Source organism: Setaria italica, chromosome I, assembly GCF_000263155.2.
Source record: "Setaria italica strain Yugu1 chromosome I, Setaria_italica_v2.0, whole genome shotgun sequence".
NCBI classification, from domain to species: domain Eukaryota; kingdom Viridiplantae; phylum Streptophyta; class Magnoliopsida; order Poales; family Poaceae; genus Setaria; species Setaria italica.
This window is the reverse complement of record NC_028450.1, coordinates 41,318,811-41,333,080: the sequence shown is the minus strand read 5'-3', so window position 1 is coordinate 41,333,080 and position 14,270 is coordinate 41,318,811. Positions and strand designations below refer to the sequence as shown.

General features: G+C 43.8%; 2 protein-coding genes across 2 annotated transcripts; one reads left to right on the top strand and one right to left on the bottom strand.

Moving 5' to 3' along the window:
• Positions 1-7,028: 7,028 nt before the first annotated feature.
• LOC101774513 (NADH dehydrogenase [ubiquinone] 1 alpha subcomplex subunit 9, mitochondrial) lies at positions 7,029-11,235 on the bottom strand. The gene is made up of 12 exons (XM_004954316.4): positions 11,004-11,235; positions 10,831-10,939; positions 9,858-9,922; positions 9,698-9,783; positions 9,535-9,619; positions 9,382-9,452; positions 8,441-8,572; positions 8,178-8,293; positions 7,947-8,070; positions 7,787-7,855; positions 7,579-7,699; positions 7,029-7,493 (listed from the first exon to the last, which is right to left on the bottom strand). Exons 1-12 carry the CDS (start codon positions 11,113-11,115, stop codon positions 7,357-7,359), a joined length of 1,227 nt encoding a protein of 408 aa, XP_004954373.1. The 5' UTR covers positions 11,116-11,235; the 3' UTR covers positions 7,029-7,356.
• Positions 11,236-11,414: 179 nt separating this feature from the next.
• LOC101773831 lies at positions 11,415-13,690 on the top strand. Its single transcript, XM_004954315.3, has 4 exons — positions 11,415-11,675; positions 12,206-12,276; positions 12,388-12,520; positions 13,300-13,690. The coding sequence occupies exons 1-4, from the start codon at positions 11,510-11,512 to the stop codon at positions 13,386-13,388; spliced, it is 459 nt and encodes a 152-aa protein (XP_004954372.1). The 5' UTR covers positions 11,415-11,509; the 3' UTR covers positions 13,389-13,690.
• Positions 13,691-14,270: the final 580 nt, after the last annotated feature.

Genomic DNA, 14,270 nt, shown 5'->3' with positions numbered 1-14,270 from the left:
CTGGTTTCTTCGTCGCGGGTTTTGGGTTTCTTCCTCCTCTTCGCTACACCTGCAAATGGGTTTGTCATCAGATGGAAAATTGACCGGTCTGTTAATATCTCCTGCGGGGCTGCAGTTTTAGTAAATGATGATTTTGCTATTGATTCTGACTTTTGAGAAACCACGGGATAACTTTAGCCTACTAAAGACGGTGGCCTAACGGTTTGATAAAAACACAAGAATTGGATGGCACCAAGTTCAAGCGATATTTTTTTCCGAATGCAGTGCTAATAAGAAGTAGGTTGTGGGAATGGTATTGGTACTTGAAAACCATGAAGGGTGAAATGCTATCGTAAGGAGAAAGGTGAAAAATGCCCATATTAGTTTTCTCATCGTAGGATAAAACTTTATAACTGAAAAATAAATTATGATCTCCGCATAAAAGAGGGTTGGTTTCACACAGCATTAAAACTACTTTGTCTTACTCTGTCGTGTCCTTTTATAAATATTGTAGTTTGGTTATTACACCATTTACTCTGATGTGTTCTCCTTTAAATATGGCGAGCACGTGCTTTCTGTAATTAAAGTCAATATATGCATTACTAATATGTATGTTTGTACTCTATTCAGTAAGTAGGAACTTTGTTTTAATAAAGGCTCATAGTTTATGTGACCATACGACACAATAGTCTAAGTTTGTCGACGTCAGACCATCTTTATCCATTTTTATTGTTGGTGATTCTGGTCTCTAACCTATATGCATGTATTTTCTTGTTATCTCGCCAGACCTACCACGTTGAATGTATGAGCATATGATTAAGATCCTGTTTGGATACGCTTCTCTTAGCCATACTTGGATTATAATCTAAGCGAAGATTTTCTTGTTTCTCACTTTTCGCTTCTCGTAGTTAAAATCTCTAAAACGATTTACCACATAAGCAAGAATCGGTGGAAACAAGTAAAGTGTTTGACGGGATTCTCGCTTATTTCCACCGATAAACCGCTTATAAGCGGAAACAAACGGGTCATTTAAGAGAGTGGATGGTTACAATAGTGGTACCAGGGCTCAGTACATCATGCTTAACCATGCCTTCTTCGTCTACTATATATGAACAATCTTTTTATGCGTATATAGGGCCATGTAGCGACACACCTCAAGTTACGTTCCTTTATTGTCCTAGGTGTATCCCGCCAACTATCTGCATGTAAGAGGATTTGTAGCTCTACATTTCATACGCCGGCTATCGGAATCACGATCATCAACAAAAATTGTAACTACTAGCTGTCAAAGAAACAAAATTGGACCAAGTATTTTGAATTTGATAGTGACCGTAGACCGGCTCTAAAGGAATTTGGTACAACGATACGTGTACACATCGCATGATGTACCCGGTGGGTAGACGGTTAAGGATGGCAATGGGTGGGTGAGGTGTGGGTGGAGTAAAAACCTGCCCTCAATAAGACCCGCAACACTTGGTCATACCCACCCTCGGATAGACTCGCGGGTGAAATGTCACACCCGCACCCGCACCCGTGGGTCGCCCTCGGGTGCAATATACAATATATATCAATATAATCACACGATATCAAGCAATATATAATGATAAGATCATCTCAGTCAAAAAAAAAAAGAATAGTCCAAGAAGTCAAATTTTCATCTTTGAGTACAATACAGTACTATAATAGTCATCTTATTACAAGTTCCGAACATTCAACGTCTCAATACTAATAAGCAAATAAAAAATTAAATAGAGACAACATAAGACTACCACACTGCCCATTCAACCAACATAAAACCTCCAAGTAACAACCTCTATCTCCAGCCATCCATAGTTCCCTAGGCAAATCATAGATCGATGACCAAGTGAGTGACCGTGTAGTCTAGCGGTTGCGCTAGGCCGAATTCATGGTACAAAAGGTAATGCGTCATGAGGTAAACTAGGATATACCTTATTATGATGGGTCCTATTGGACACCCATTGGTGAAAATTCACACCCACACCCAACCTATCTTAATGCAGGTCAGGTCAGATCTACACTCACGGATGGAATTTCGCACCCACGTGTGCACCCATCGGGTGTCAAACCTCCGAACCCGCACCATGGGTCCGACTGCCATCCCTACATATGGTAGCTAAACCCGGGCAAACGAAGCCAAACCAAGCAAAGCCCGGATCCGACAGCAGGAACCCCGGTGAGAATTTTTCTAACATCCGACGTGGTGCCGGCTCATTGGCCCAACCGAAAACGGAAAACTGGGGCTGCACCTTCGGTCCTTCCTGTACTACCCTCCAGTGGGTGGACCCCGCGACAGGAGCGGCGGCGGCGTCCAGCTCCAGCCGTCCACCGCCCCAAGGCCGTTTGCTGACCTCACGGTCGGCTCCCCCCGCGTGGGGCCCACGGTGTCGGTGAGCGGTGGGGCACCACGGCCTCGTGATTCCGCCGTGCCGGGAAGGATCACCACACAACACGGTTTCACAACGCATTCCTGGAGGCACGAGGGCACTTTGGGGATATCCTCCCCTGCTTACCTGGTCGGTGCCGCGTTCTTAAAAGGTCAGCGGCTGCTCGTTGCTTTGTTCTTTTAATTTTTTTTATTGGCAAACCAGGCCACAATGACGAAACTAGGCCTTGGGACCTTGGCTTGTGTTGACAAACAAAAGGTGGCGGGCTGGCGGCAGAAACGGCAACTCTTGCTGCGTGATGTGGTGGCTCCCACGTCCCCTCGTGATCTTGGTTGTCCCCCATGAATTGTTGGAACGGGACAAGGCTGGGTGTGTTGGTGGTGGTGTGTGCTTCCAAGGAACAACGAAAGGGAAAGGGAAACAGGTGTGCTGGTTACAAGTACCCCGTGAGAACGGCTCTTCCATTCACCGGCTAGTGAGTGAGTTTGACGTGCGGCCGGTGGGCTTTGATTGTTGATGATAGCCTTGCTTGGTCGTTAAGTATTCGGGGGGTAATTCTCCCGTGTAATCTAAAGCTCAGCAGGGCTCAAATTTTGCATATCATCAAAATTGTTCTACTTAGTCATCCCAAGTACCTATGTTCCAAAATGTAGATTGTTTTAGCTCTTATATATAGATGTTGCTATGCACCTAAATATTGTCTGGATACATAATAAAGTATCTACAAAAGTCCAAACGACCTGCATTTTGAAACGGAGAGAGTAACAGTTATGGTTGAAACATGATTTTCTACAAGACATCCACATTATGACTATGATTTACGACATGAACATATTACATATAGTCCGGGAACAAAAATGTGATACAAATAACTAATCAGATAAAATTCGCAACATAACAAATCCCTTATCAAAAAACAGATAGAAAAGGAAGCACTCGTGAGTCGTGACGAACTTCTATCAGTGACCATGAGACAGGCACTTTCTTAAACTCTTATGATTTCATGCCTAACAATGTGGGTAGTCCGGCATTCGAATGCCGAACTCAACGAGATGAAATCTGGGCACGAGCAATGTATAAAGACTAAGTGGTTTTTATACGTGGATCCCATGTTAATAGTCTTTATGCTTATTTCTATGCACACAATGGTAAGCCATGGATGGGCTTTAAGCCTGTACCTATTAGCACATAAAAAATTTATCTAGACAGATGGAAGAGGAGAGAGATTATATTATTTTATTCTTATGGGTGGACTATACGCTTATGGGTACCCATAAGCTATGGACCACTATAAAGACTACTCCCACAATGATGAGCCGGGCCATATAGGTATATAAAAACCACTTTTCCTCTCCATTGTGATTGCCCTTATGCTAAACATACTCCGATTGCTGAAGAGTGGTGTCATACCTAACCTACCACGTTTGGGCGTGTGGTAGGAATGAGTCGTTGAACTCCACACCTTTGTTTACGTACGCACCAGGACTCCAGATTGTTTACCAGCGTCAACCGGATCAAGTTACGGCGAGCGGTACGGTCATTCATTCAATGCTCATGCAAAGCATGAATTAAATACGTTTCAGTCCATGTGACTAACCGTCTTCGTACGATCTTTGCAGGAAAAAAAAATCGTCTTCAGCGTCAAGCTGTTTCCATTATTTTGCTGTGCACATCATATCTCTTTTTTAAAGATAGGACATCCATCTCGGAAAGTTTTTTTTTTAAAAAAGGAATGCTGAAGACACACGACCCCAAAAACCTTGTACTTGTATCGCTCAACATAAAACGTACCCATCATGTGCTTTTCCAAGGAAAGCAAAGGGAGAAGTTTTGCATCTGAAGCTGAGAAGAAGAAGATTGCGTCAAGGATTACTTTCTAAACGGGTAAACTGACGAAGCCGCCAGTGCAAGTGAATTGAGGTGATGAAAAGCGAGCTCAAAAGTGAGTGCAGTACTTGCTCCACAGAGAAGCATATCGTGTCACTGCGAAAAGGTCACTTGTGAGAATTAACAAAGCGGCAAGGTACAGGAGCACAAGGATCAGATGTACTCGTGCAGAAGAAAACGAGAAAAAAAACAAAATTAAAGAGGGAGGAGGGCATGAGCCATGAGGAGCAAGTAAACGCGTTGGGAGAAGGGAAGGGTCAAATCCTCCATCAATGGCTTGTCTCTTCTCCGCAGGATCTGCACCTCTGAAGGCTTGGTTCCCCTCCCTTGATCTGCATGCGTTTGTCAGCTAATGATGTGGTTGCTGTAGCCTAGCCCGGCGCAAGTGCGTCGTTAGTACAACGAAGGATTTTTTCTAATTGCCATAATCTAATAGCCGGTTGTCTATTGCTGAGAGACATTGCGCATCATCATTCAGCTATTGCTATATTTTTTTTATCAATGAACAATGTACTTCCTCCATCCCAAAGTTCCAATTTATAGGTCACTTTGATATTTTTAGATTCGTAAATTTTACTATCTATCTAGATATAGGTGTATAGTAAAAGTTATAAAAAATATCAAAATAATCTACAATTTAGAACTGAGGGAGTAGTACATATTACATTTCTTTTTCAATAAAATGATACACGAAAGCGACATTTTTAGATTCGTAAATTTTACTATGTATCTAGATATAGGTGTATATTAAAAGTTATGAAAAATATCAAAATAATCTACAATTTAGAACTGAGGGAGTAGTACATATTACATTTCTTTTTCAATAAAATGATACACGACTCCCCTGCATATTCGAGGAAAAAATGCAAAAGGTTCTCATGGATTTTGACTAATTTGCCTAGACGATAATCGATGATCTTCAAAACAACGAATGAACAGGTGTGTGCAATCAGCTACTTCTCCCTAATCTATACGGCTGAATGACACCCTGGGCATGAATAAATAAACACGTACACAGTTGAATCAAATCCCAGAATCATGCTCGGCACTTTGAAAAAACGAAAGATAATCTAACAACCGAGATGCTATAAGCTAGTAGTGCCTTGGTCGTAGGGTACAACACACATCCTCGATGTCCAAGAGCATGCATGATTGCGAGATTAAACTAGGAGAACACGGTGCACCACGGCGCCACCGTGCACCTTATTTTGTAATAACACGACGGTGGCCTTTAACTTGAGCTGTCCCCTGCATTGTATACCCTGTACCATGTACTGTACAAGAATAAAGAAACCCTAGCCATGCTTGAATCTGATACTCCTGCTGCATGTGAGTTCCACACAGCACGCACGTACTTGCAATCCACCTAGGTTCCTCTCATCCTCTGCATTCTGCAACATACATACATCATCCGAAAATACGCAAGCACAAATTTCTTTCCGGTAGTACACATGAACAATGAATAGGAGATGTAGTTCAGACGTGCATGTAGGGAGATGAAGATGGATCAGATACGAACGGATATACAAGGATACGATTACAAATAGTTATTTTTTTTCTCGGATTGAATACCACTTCCACTAACTTTCATGACCGGTTGGTACGAATAGTGTCAAGATGAGTCGAATAATGATATTCGTCCTATTCGCATATTAAATATTCAACTTTGAGTATTCGGATTCGGATACGGTATGGATATTAAACGTTCGGACTCAGATACGAGCTATCCATTTGAGTGTCTGAACCCTTTCGGTTGGACAAACGAACGGATAATATCTTCAGGCAGCAGCAGCAGATTGACTTGGCTTCAACTAAAGACTTCTTCAAGCAAGAATTCGCTATGGTTATCCATGAGCGAAGAAGAAATATTTCCCTTCTATTGTCCAATGGCTAGAAACCCTGTAATTTTCCCCCTTTCTTTTCTGATTTGCTTTCTTTGACATTATGTACCTGTTTCTACTTTTAATAATATATCCAGTAGGGTGCAAACACCTCCTGTTTCATAAATTAATATTCGCACCATTTTCATCGTGCATGCATGGATACCTTACGCTCAGGAGTCAGGATGTGAGGCAGCAGTAGAATTAGAGTTCGTTGTTGCATCAAATCAAATCAATTCAATTCGACAGGAGCTCCACGAGGGCCTCAACGCAGCACGGCCTAACCAGCGGTTAAAAGGCGAGGCGCACGTCGCCGTCGCCAAATTCAGTGGCGCCGTGACTGATGGCTCCAGAAACCAGAACCCCCAAGGGGGCCGGGGCGATCGCAGATGGATGTGATCGCTGCGTGATTGGATGATCCATGTGAATTGTCTTGCTCCAACGGGTGTGGGTGGTGGCGCATCCATCTCCCCGTGATAGGCGCATGTTGCCGTGTCCATTCCAATTATTTATATTGGGACAAGATTTCTGGTCATGTGTGTTTCCTCCTTGCATTACAGAACAGGACCCTCAGGCTCAGAGCAGAGGGCACTATACTTTAGTTGCCATTTCATCTGACAAATGGAAACTCCAATATTACTTGCTAGGTCCTAGTCCATGGAGACCTTAAATCCAGACCAGATTTTGCAGCGCTGCAGAATTTTGTCAACGCAGCGCACCACTCTATGCGACGAAGATTCACAGCCGGGAGACGAGCAACGCGCGGAGTCTGCTTGCCAAGAACGCGTATCGCGTATCTGGACCGTACGTGAAGAGAGCAGCGGCAGGGCCTTCTCCAACTTGGAAAACAAATATTCCACGCGCAGGCAGAACAAAACACTTGGAAAGGATGGGCCATGTATTCAGAATAACGGATTACATTATGCTCGACACCTCCCACAATCATGTGTCATCGTTGGAACGATTCCTCTCTTCACTTGTTGCATCCGACTCAAAAATTAGACAAAAAACATCTGAGCGTTCTTCTTATTGATGTAAACAAACAAGGAGCAGGAGCCCGAGCACGGAATTTGGGTCCTGCCCGCTGGTGAGGCAGCCGGCTGGAGCAGCTGCGGCCGCGACAGATGGCCGGACAACAAACACAACAATGCATCTCTGCAACTAAATGATTATAAATCTACAGCGTCTTCATGAACGGGAGGAGGCTACATCTCGGAGCTCCTCATCTTCTCGCTCACGGTTGAACCAAAAGCCGGCCCGCCCTTCCGGTAAGACAAGAGGTACTCCACAGGGTACCCCTTCAGCTTCTGAGGCATGATGCCAAGGTCTTCGAAAGTGAGAGCTGCAAAATGTGTTGGTAAAATATGAGCAGGGTGCAGTGAATGAAGTGGAATTGGATATTACTCGGCTTTAGATGAGATCCTCACCATCTTCAGACACGAGGTTGTCCACAGAGAATGCGTTGATCTGATCTAGGTTGAAAATGGAAGGGGTTGGCAGGGGAAATGGCACTTTGTTCAGCAACATTTCCCTTGGCGAAGCAATAGCCTGCATTTCAGAACCACACAGGTCAAGTGGAGAGTGTACCAAATGCCCAGTTTTCTGGTTCAACATGTGCTGGTAACTAAATCATACCCTTGCAACAGGAAGTGGAACATTGACATATCGTGGCCATTCACGGATTGTCTCATACATCAGCTCAGCCTGCACCCAATCATAATCACATCTCCTTTTACTTCTCATATGCACATTTAAAATTATTCATTGGCACAATAAAGATTCAAATAAAAATTACCAGTTCATGGACGGTGTAAATTTCAGGTCCCCCGAGTTCGTATATCTTTCCCATGCTAGTGCCATCATCCTTGAGGGAGTTTACAATAGCAGCAGCAACATCTATTACATAAACAGGCTGAATCCTGCAAAAGGGTAGCATCCAGGTAAATTTACATGTGGGTCATTTCATGCCCTAAACTAATTTTCAGGTCAGACATTATGGTAACAGTCAACAGGTAAACTCAATTACTTTGAAGATCCACCACCAACAAGCGGGAGGAAACCCCAATTCTTCGCAAATTGTGCCCATCTGTTCAAAATTCGATCTTCTGTGCCAATCATGGTTGCAGGCCTCATGATCGTAGCCTGTTGATTGACAGAAACAAAATTTCAGTTAAACTCAATGCTTATAGAAAAGGATATTATTTACTACTGACTTTGGCCTTTGGATGGTTCTGAAACAAGATCTCTCATCCCCTGTTGTGCTACGAAAGTTGAGAAAAAGGTGATCACCTCAGGAAATTCTTTCAAGATCGATTCCTCTCCTGCAGCTTTTGCCCTCAACATTTTAGATTCAGAAGAGGGTGATGCCCCTAGGCAAGAAACCTGGATAAATCTCATGATACCCCCATGCTCCTTAGCAATCTGTGTAGAATCGAGAGCGTCAGGTTACTAGCCAGGCACCACATTATTGACACGAGTTCAATTCTCATATTGCAAACAAAGTACCACATATACCTTTATAAAAAAAGTACCACAGATAATAAGATAATTTCTAATTTTTATGCAGCATAAATAGTTAGCAGCTTGATGAAATTATGCCATCAGGAATCAGGATGTTCCTGAGGGCTAAACTTGTACACAAACAGTGGTTATATCCATACTAGAGACTGCTAATATGGCCCCAAAGTAATGGAACAACAAGGAATCAGTGGGAGCAGAGATACTCTCAAACGGACATTATACAAAAAATAAAGCAACATCCTCTACCTTAAACAAAGAAGTTGGGCCCTTTCAATCTTTACAGAAATGAAGAAAAATACAAGATAGAATAGTTGATATTAACCAAATGGCCAGCTACAGTTACCCAATGTCAGAATAGAAAGCTACCATATCTTTGACTAGGATCATGCTAAATGACCTAGATATGGGCGGTGGGCGCAATGCAAGCTTGCCTCAGTCAACTAAGAAATATCAACAACCACGAGTTATGTACTCCTGCCAAGCACCAATAACTTATTAGTCATGTGCTTAACTGAGGAGATTGGTTCTCATCTATGATGATGTGATCAACATAAGTGAGCCAGAGCAAGGAAGCCAAGGACTCGAAGTTTTTCAATATGGCTGGGGTCCTAATTTTCAACGGCCCTTGCAAAAACAGCCTACATACTTTTTTCTTAGCCAACATACTTGGATAGAACATCTGCAACAGGAAGAAAAATAGAAGGGCATACCATTGCAAGTTGCCCAGCCATATGATGGTTTACTTCTTCGAAGCTGTAGTTCCTTGTTTCATACTCTCGTCCTGTTGAAATGGAGTTAACAAAGCCAGAATAAGATTTACTCATCAAAAGCTGGATACAATATGGGTCTCAAGTAAAACAAACCTATGAGGTTAACAACCACATTTGACTTGGCCATAACAGCCTTAATTGAATCAACATCTCTTGGATTGTATTTCATCGGCACAATCTGCCATAAGTCAAGAGGATGAAAAATGAATATACTGAAAACATATTAATTGCTAAATCTACTTGTTTACTCTTTTACCTGACCCAAGTCACCCATAATCTTCAGGTGGCGGTGAGAATCCTCAGAGCCTCTGAACGGGACAAGCACTTGAGATCCCATCTTGGCTGAATAAAATTTGACACTTGAGTAACCCTATTCATGAACCAATTTATATAGCATAATAGTATTATCATCTCACCAAGTTGTTGCACAAGATAGCGTCCAAGGAACCCAGTAGCTCCAAACACAGTAGCTACAATTCCACTGCAAAGGCCAAATATTATGCTCATTACAAACCACGATACGGTACATGATTAAAGGCAACTTTAAAGTATGATTGGAAATTTCTAATGTTTGCCTGCAGATATAAGGGATGCGAGGATGGAGCAATCATGCTCGACCAAGAAATATCAGCAGTGCACACATGCACTCTAACCTACTATTTTCATGTTTTTATCACATTGCTGTGCACAGGAATATGAATGGTACTGTAGCATTGCAGAATATGAAAATCAGCTCAGGCTATGTTGCAAGTGTTCAGATTCTGTGCAAAACCCAACCAAACGATGTTAAGGTCCACTAAACCATTTCACAACTCGAGAGATAAAGCTAGCAAAGCAGTTGAAAATCAAAATGCTAAAAGGGGCAGCAACGTTGCTTCATGACATAGTCCATCAAGATAAAGCCATAATTTTTTAGCAACCAAACAATTGCAAAGAAAGAATTAACCAAAAAAGTGTACTAACTCAGCAAGCAACACTCCTAGATCATCTAACGTTTTCATATATACCACCACAAGCTTCGACAACTTTACCTCAGAAATTTCCAGGTTACGTATTAGAAAGTCATCACTATGTTTCAGATCAGGCAAAGTTAATGGTCAGCATGTCTCAAACAACAGGTACCGCACCAATCAATCAACTAACTCAGTTTGATACATACATTGCCAAGTGTGGCAACATGAACTACACGATCTGAATGTGAGCATCAGAAAGGTCATGTCTAGCCACTCCATCTATCTTTGGCAGTTCAAACAGATCACAACATTAGCTCCATCTCACTCAAAATAGACTAAATCGCCCCGAAGGACAGACCCAGGTACACTGCCGCAACACTTGTGGCCGTTCAATTCAAGCAGAATCAATTGGGGGAAAAAGGAGTTGATTCTTCACCTCACAGAAGACCTCCCTCCGGTGCCCTTGCGGACGAGATACCCCGACCCCTCGACCGCCGGCGCCCTCGCGGACGACATGCACCTCGCGCCATCCGCTCCACACAGCCCTGAAAGGAAACCGCCCCTAAGATCTATCCGGAGGGGCACGCGTGCGAGGGAAATGGTAGCTACCTTGGGGAGTGAGCCCAGGCTGGGAGGCGGATCTGAAGGCAGCGATGGCGGCCGAGGTGGAAGGGGAGAGGTGGTGGTCGAGGAGGTGACGCCTCCACGCCGCCGACTGCATCGTCGTTGTCCTTGTCGCCGGTGGACGGTGGTGGTGGTCGGAGGAGGCGGCGACGAGGGGGCCAAGTGGTGGTGGCGACGACGACGACGGCGAGAGAGAGAGAGAAAGGGAGAAGGTAGGGTGGGGCCTTTGGGGGCGTCGGGATCTCCCAATCCGTGGCCCAACTCCACTCCATTACTGGGCCAAGCCCATTTCCGTGCCAGCCGCAGTCGTTACGATACAGCTAATCTGGTCCGTTGGATGAGGAGGCGGACGGTTCAGATGATATGGGCTGGGCTGCTGGAGTGGTTAGGCCGCTGCAGCCTGCAGCGGATCCGGCTCGCCCTGGCTGGTTGCTCGTCGGCGTTTTTTCCTCGTCTTCTCCGGTGAGCTCTACGGCGGCGCCGTCGAGGGGATGGACGGCCAGCCTAATTGGAGAGCGGGGACGGCGGCCTCGAGGCTGTCGTACAAGAACGTCACCATCGCCGTGTGCGCCTTTAACCTCCTCGTTGCTGCCCTCCTCCTTCACAACTACTTCTCGTCTTGGACGCGCATCGCAGGCGGCGACCAGTTCGATTCTGGTATGCTACCGTGATAACCTGCCCTGCTCGTATTCTCCCCAGATTTGTGATTTTGGTTTGGTTGTTGGATTGACAGATGTGTTTGGTTTGGTCCCAATTTAGTAGGGTTGTGATTAGCGGACTAAATCTAGCAAAGTTCAGGATTTTCTTAGAATTAAAAGTGGGGTGCGAACTTCTGATTACAGCTCGGCACAGGATGTGTTGATCCATCTTGCAGTTGTGAGCACCTGGGAGAAAGATGTGACCTCTTTTCTCCATCCTGAATTCCACATGAACCTAAGATTGTGCTTGCTCCAAAAATGAAGCTGTTAAGGTTATCCATCACCCTGTGTTAGCGTTCTCTGCTCAACTGCTCCATCGTTGAAGCTATCTCGCTGCTTTGTTTTGTCTGTTTCAGTATATAAGTCTTAGATTTTTGCCATGGCTCCTCCTTGGAAAATTCTATTCATACTAAGGCTGTGGACTTCACTTCTATTCTTTGATAACTCAATTCAGCCTAAATACTGGGTCCTACTATTGCTATTCTGCAGCTCAGCTTCGGTATATATGGGAATCTGAAGAGTTGCGTCGGGCTATGGAACCTGTGGATTTGATTAGAAGAGTATGTTTCCATGCACTTTGTTTATATTGATTTGAGAAATAAACGGGGATGTACACCATGTTGCTGCATAGAAAACTTTATTTTTGACAATTCTCATTGATTGTTACATAGGTGAAGGAAATTGAGCAAGAAGCTTATGGTGAGCATGGCATGGCAACACAAGATCCTAAGCAAACTGCTGCTGTTGATTTATCAAATAGGCTGAAAGATTTGAGGGCGGGGAATGATGGCAGCAGCCAAAAAGGTTTTCTTTCACCCATTGCTCAGTCTTTTACTTCAGATTTAGGGGCAATCATAATTGGATCAATTTATTTATTTTCTGTAATATGTGTGATAGGATTTGATAAAGATGATGCATTAATGAGAATAAACCACAGATAATTTGAACCTATTTCCTTTCATACATTGCTAAAGCATCATAATCTTTGTCATGATGCCATACTACAGTCAATTTGTGCCCCACAATTTTTAGATGAATACATGATCAAGGCTGACAGATTCTACAACTTCTTCGCTTGTGGAAATAATTTATCCTGTTGTTTCCCACTGGTTTGACAAAAAAAAGATGCTCCTTATCTTGTCGAACTATATTTTTCTTGGACATCTTGTTGAAGTATTTCTAGAAGTATTTACAACTCAGTGATGGTGTGATGCATATCAGGGCAGCTGTAATCAATTGCCCGTTGTTTTGTTTTGTGTTTTAAGAATATCCTCCCTGTAACAGAAGACCAGATGTAGGTAGAATCAACTAAATTGAACATGAAATGATACAGTTAGATAGCACACAGATAGAACAGAAAAACAATGAAATGGTAGTGTTGTCAGCTCTAAAGTCAGCATATGTGGGAACTGGGAAATAAACTTTATTTCCATGTATGCACAGCAGAATGCAGTTTGCAGTTCCTGAATAGAGTGATTTGTAAGTGGTGTTACTGCTTTGCTAGAGCAGCTGTGCAGATTTTTCTCCCCCTTGCTCTTCCTGTGAACTTGTCCAACCTGATGATGTTTTGCGAACATCTCCAGCCCTTGAAGAATGGCGTAAACGGAAGATGGAGCGTGCAAGGCAACGAGCGATAGAAAAGAATGGGACATCCAGTGTGAAAACACGATGAGACGTGAGAATTGTTGTTCAGCACAAGGGATTTTTCTTTCGTGAGGTTTGGAGTTGCTGTGGTGTGCATTCAATTCAGTCTGTTGAGCCTAGGCACGAGAGAAGCTGTGGTGTCCGTCTCTCCGATGTTTGTAAATGTACTTGTAGCACTGTTGTTGTAGAAGTGGTTATTTTCCATGTTGTTGTGTTTAAGTAGCATGTATCAGTATCAATTTTATTTGTAAAAATTAAAAAAGGGCTACCTTTTCCCGTGCTCATGTATAATTATTAAATAGAGAAAATATCATTTTATAGTTTTATTAAGGCGTGTTAAGAGGCGCAAGCAAATGGTTCGCATTCTATTCCTGTTTAGTTGTGAGACTGAATGTTTGTGTCCACCACTCTCTCTCTGTTTTTTTTACGAAAGTGTCCAGCACTCTTGAACGGGTGATGGCGACAAAAGCAAACTCACCGTAGAGCCTGCCATCTGCTATCAGGCAAACTGTTCACCCAGGAAACAAAATTTGCTCGGCATCACGGGCTCGACAGATTTGCAGTGTTCTCATCTGGAACAGTTCCAACCCCACATCAATGAAGCAAAAAAATTGCGTTTCTGACGAGTAACTGTGTTTGATCCTGCAGCTATCGTCAGCTGCTGTTGAATTGGCGGTCTCTCATCCACTCGGCGAATGCTATCGATCAACAGGCAATGCAGCTGGTAGCTTGTGGTTGGAGATCTGAACGTCCGAATGGGACGCGGACACATCGCGAGCGTGAGCCCACTCACTCTCGTCTCACGGTGGGGTCGTCGTCGTCGACAGGTCCACGCGATCTTCGTCCGGCACGGCCTCTGTGCGCCGCCCATGCGCTCCCGCACTCCCCGCACACGCGGGCCTCATGCCGC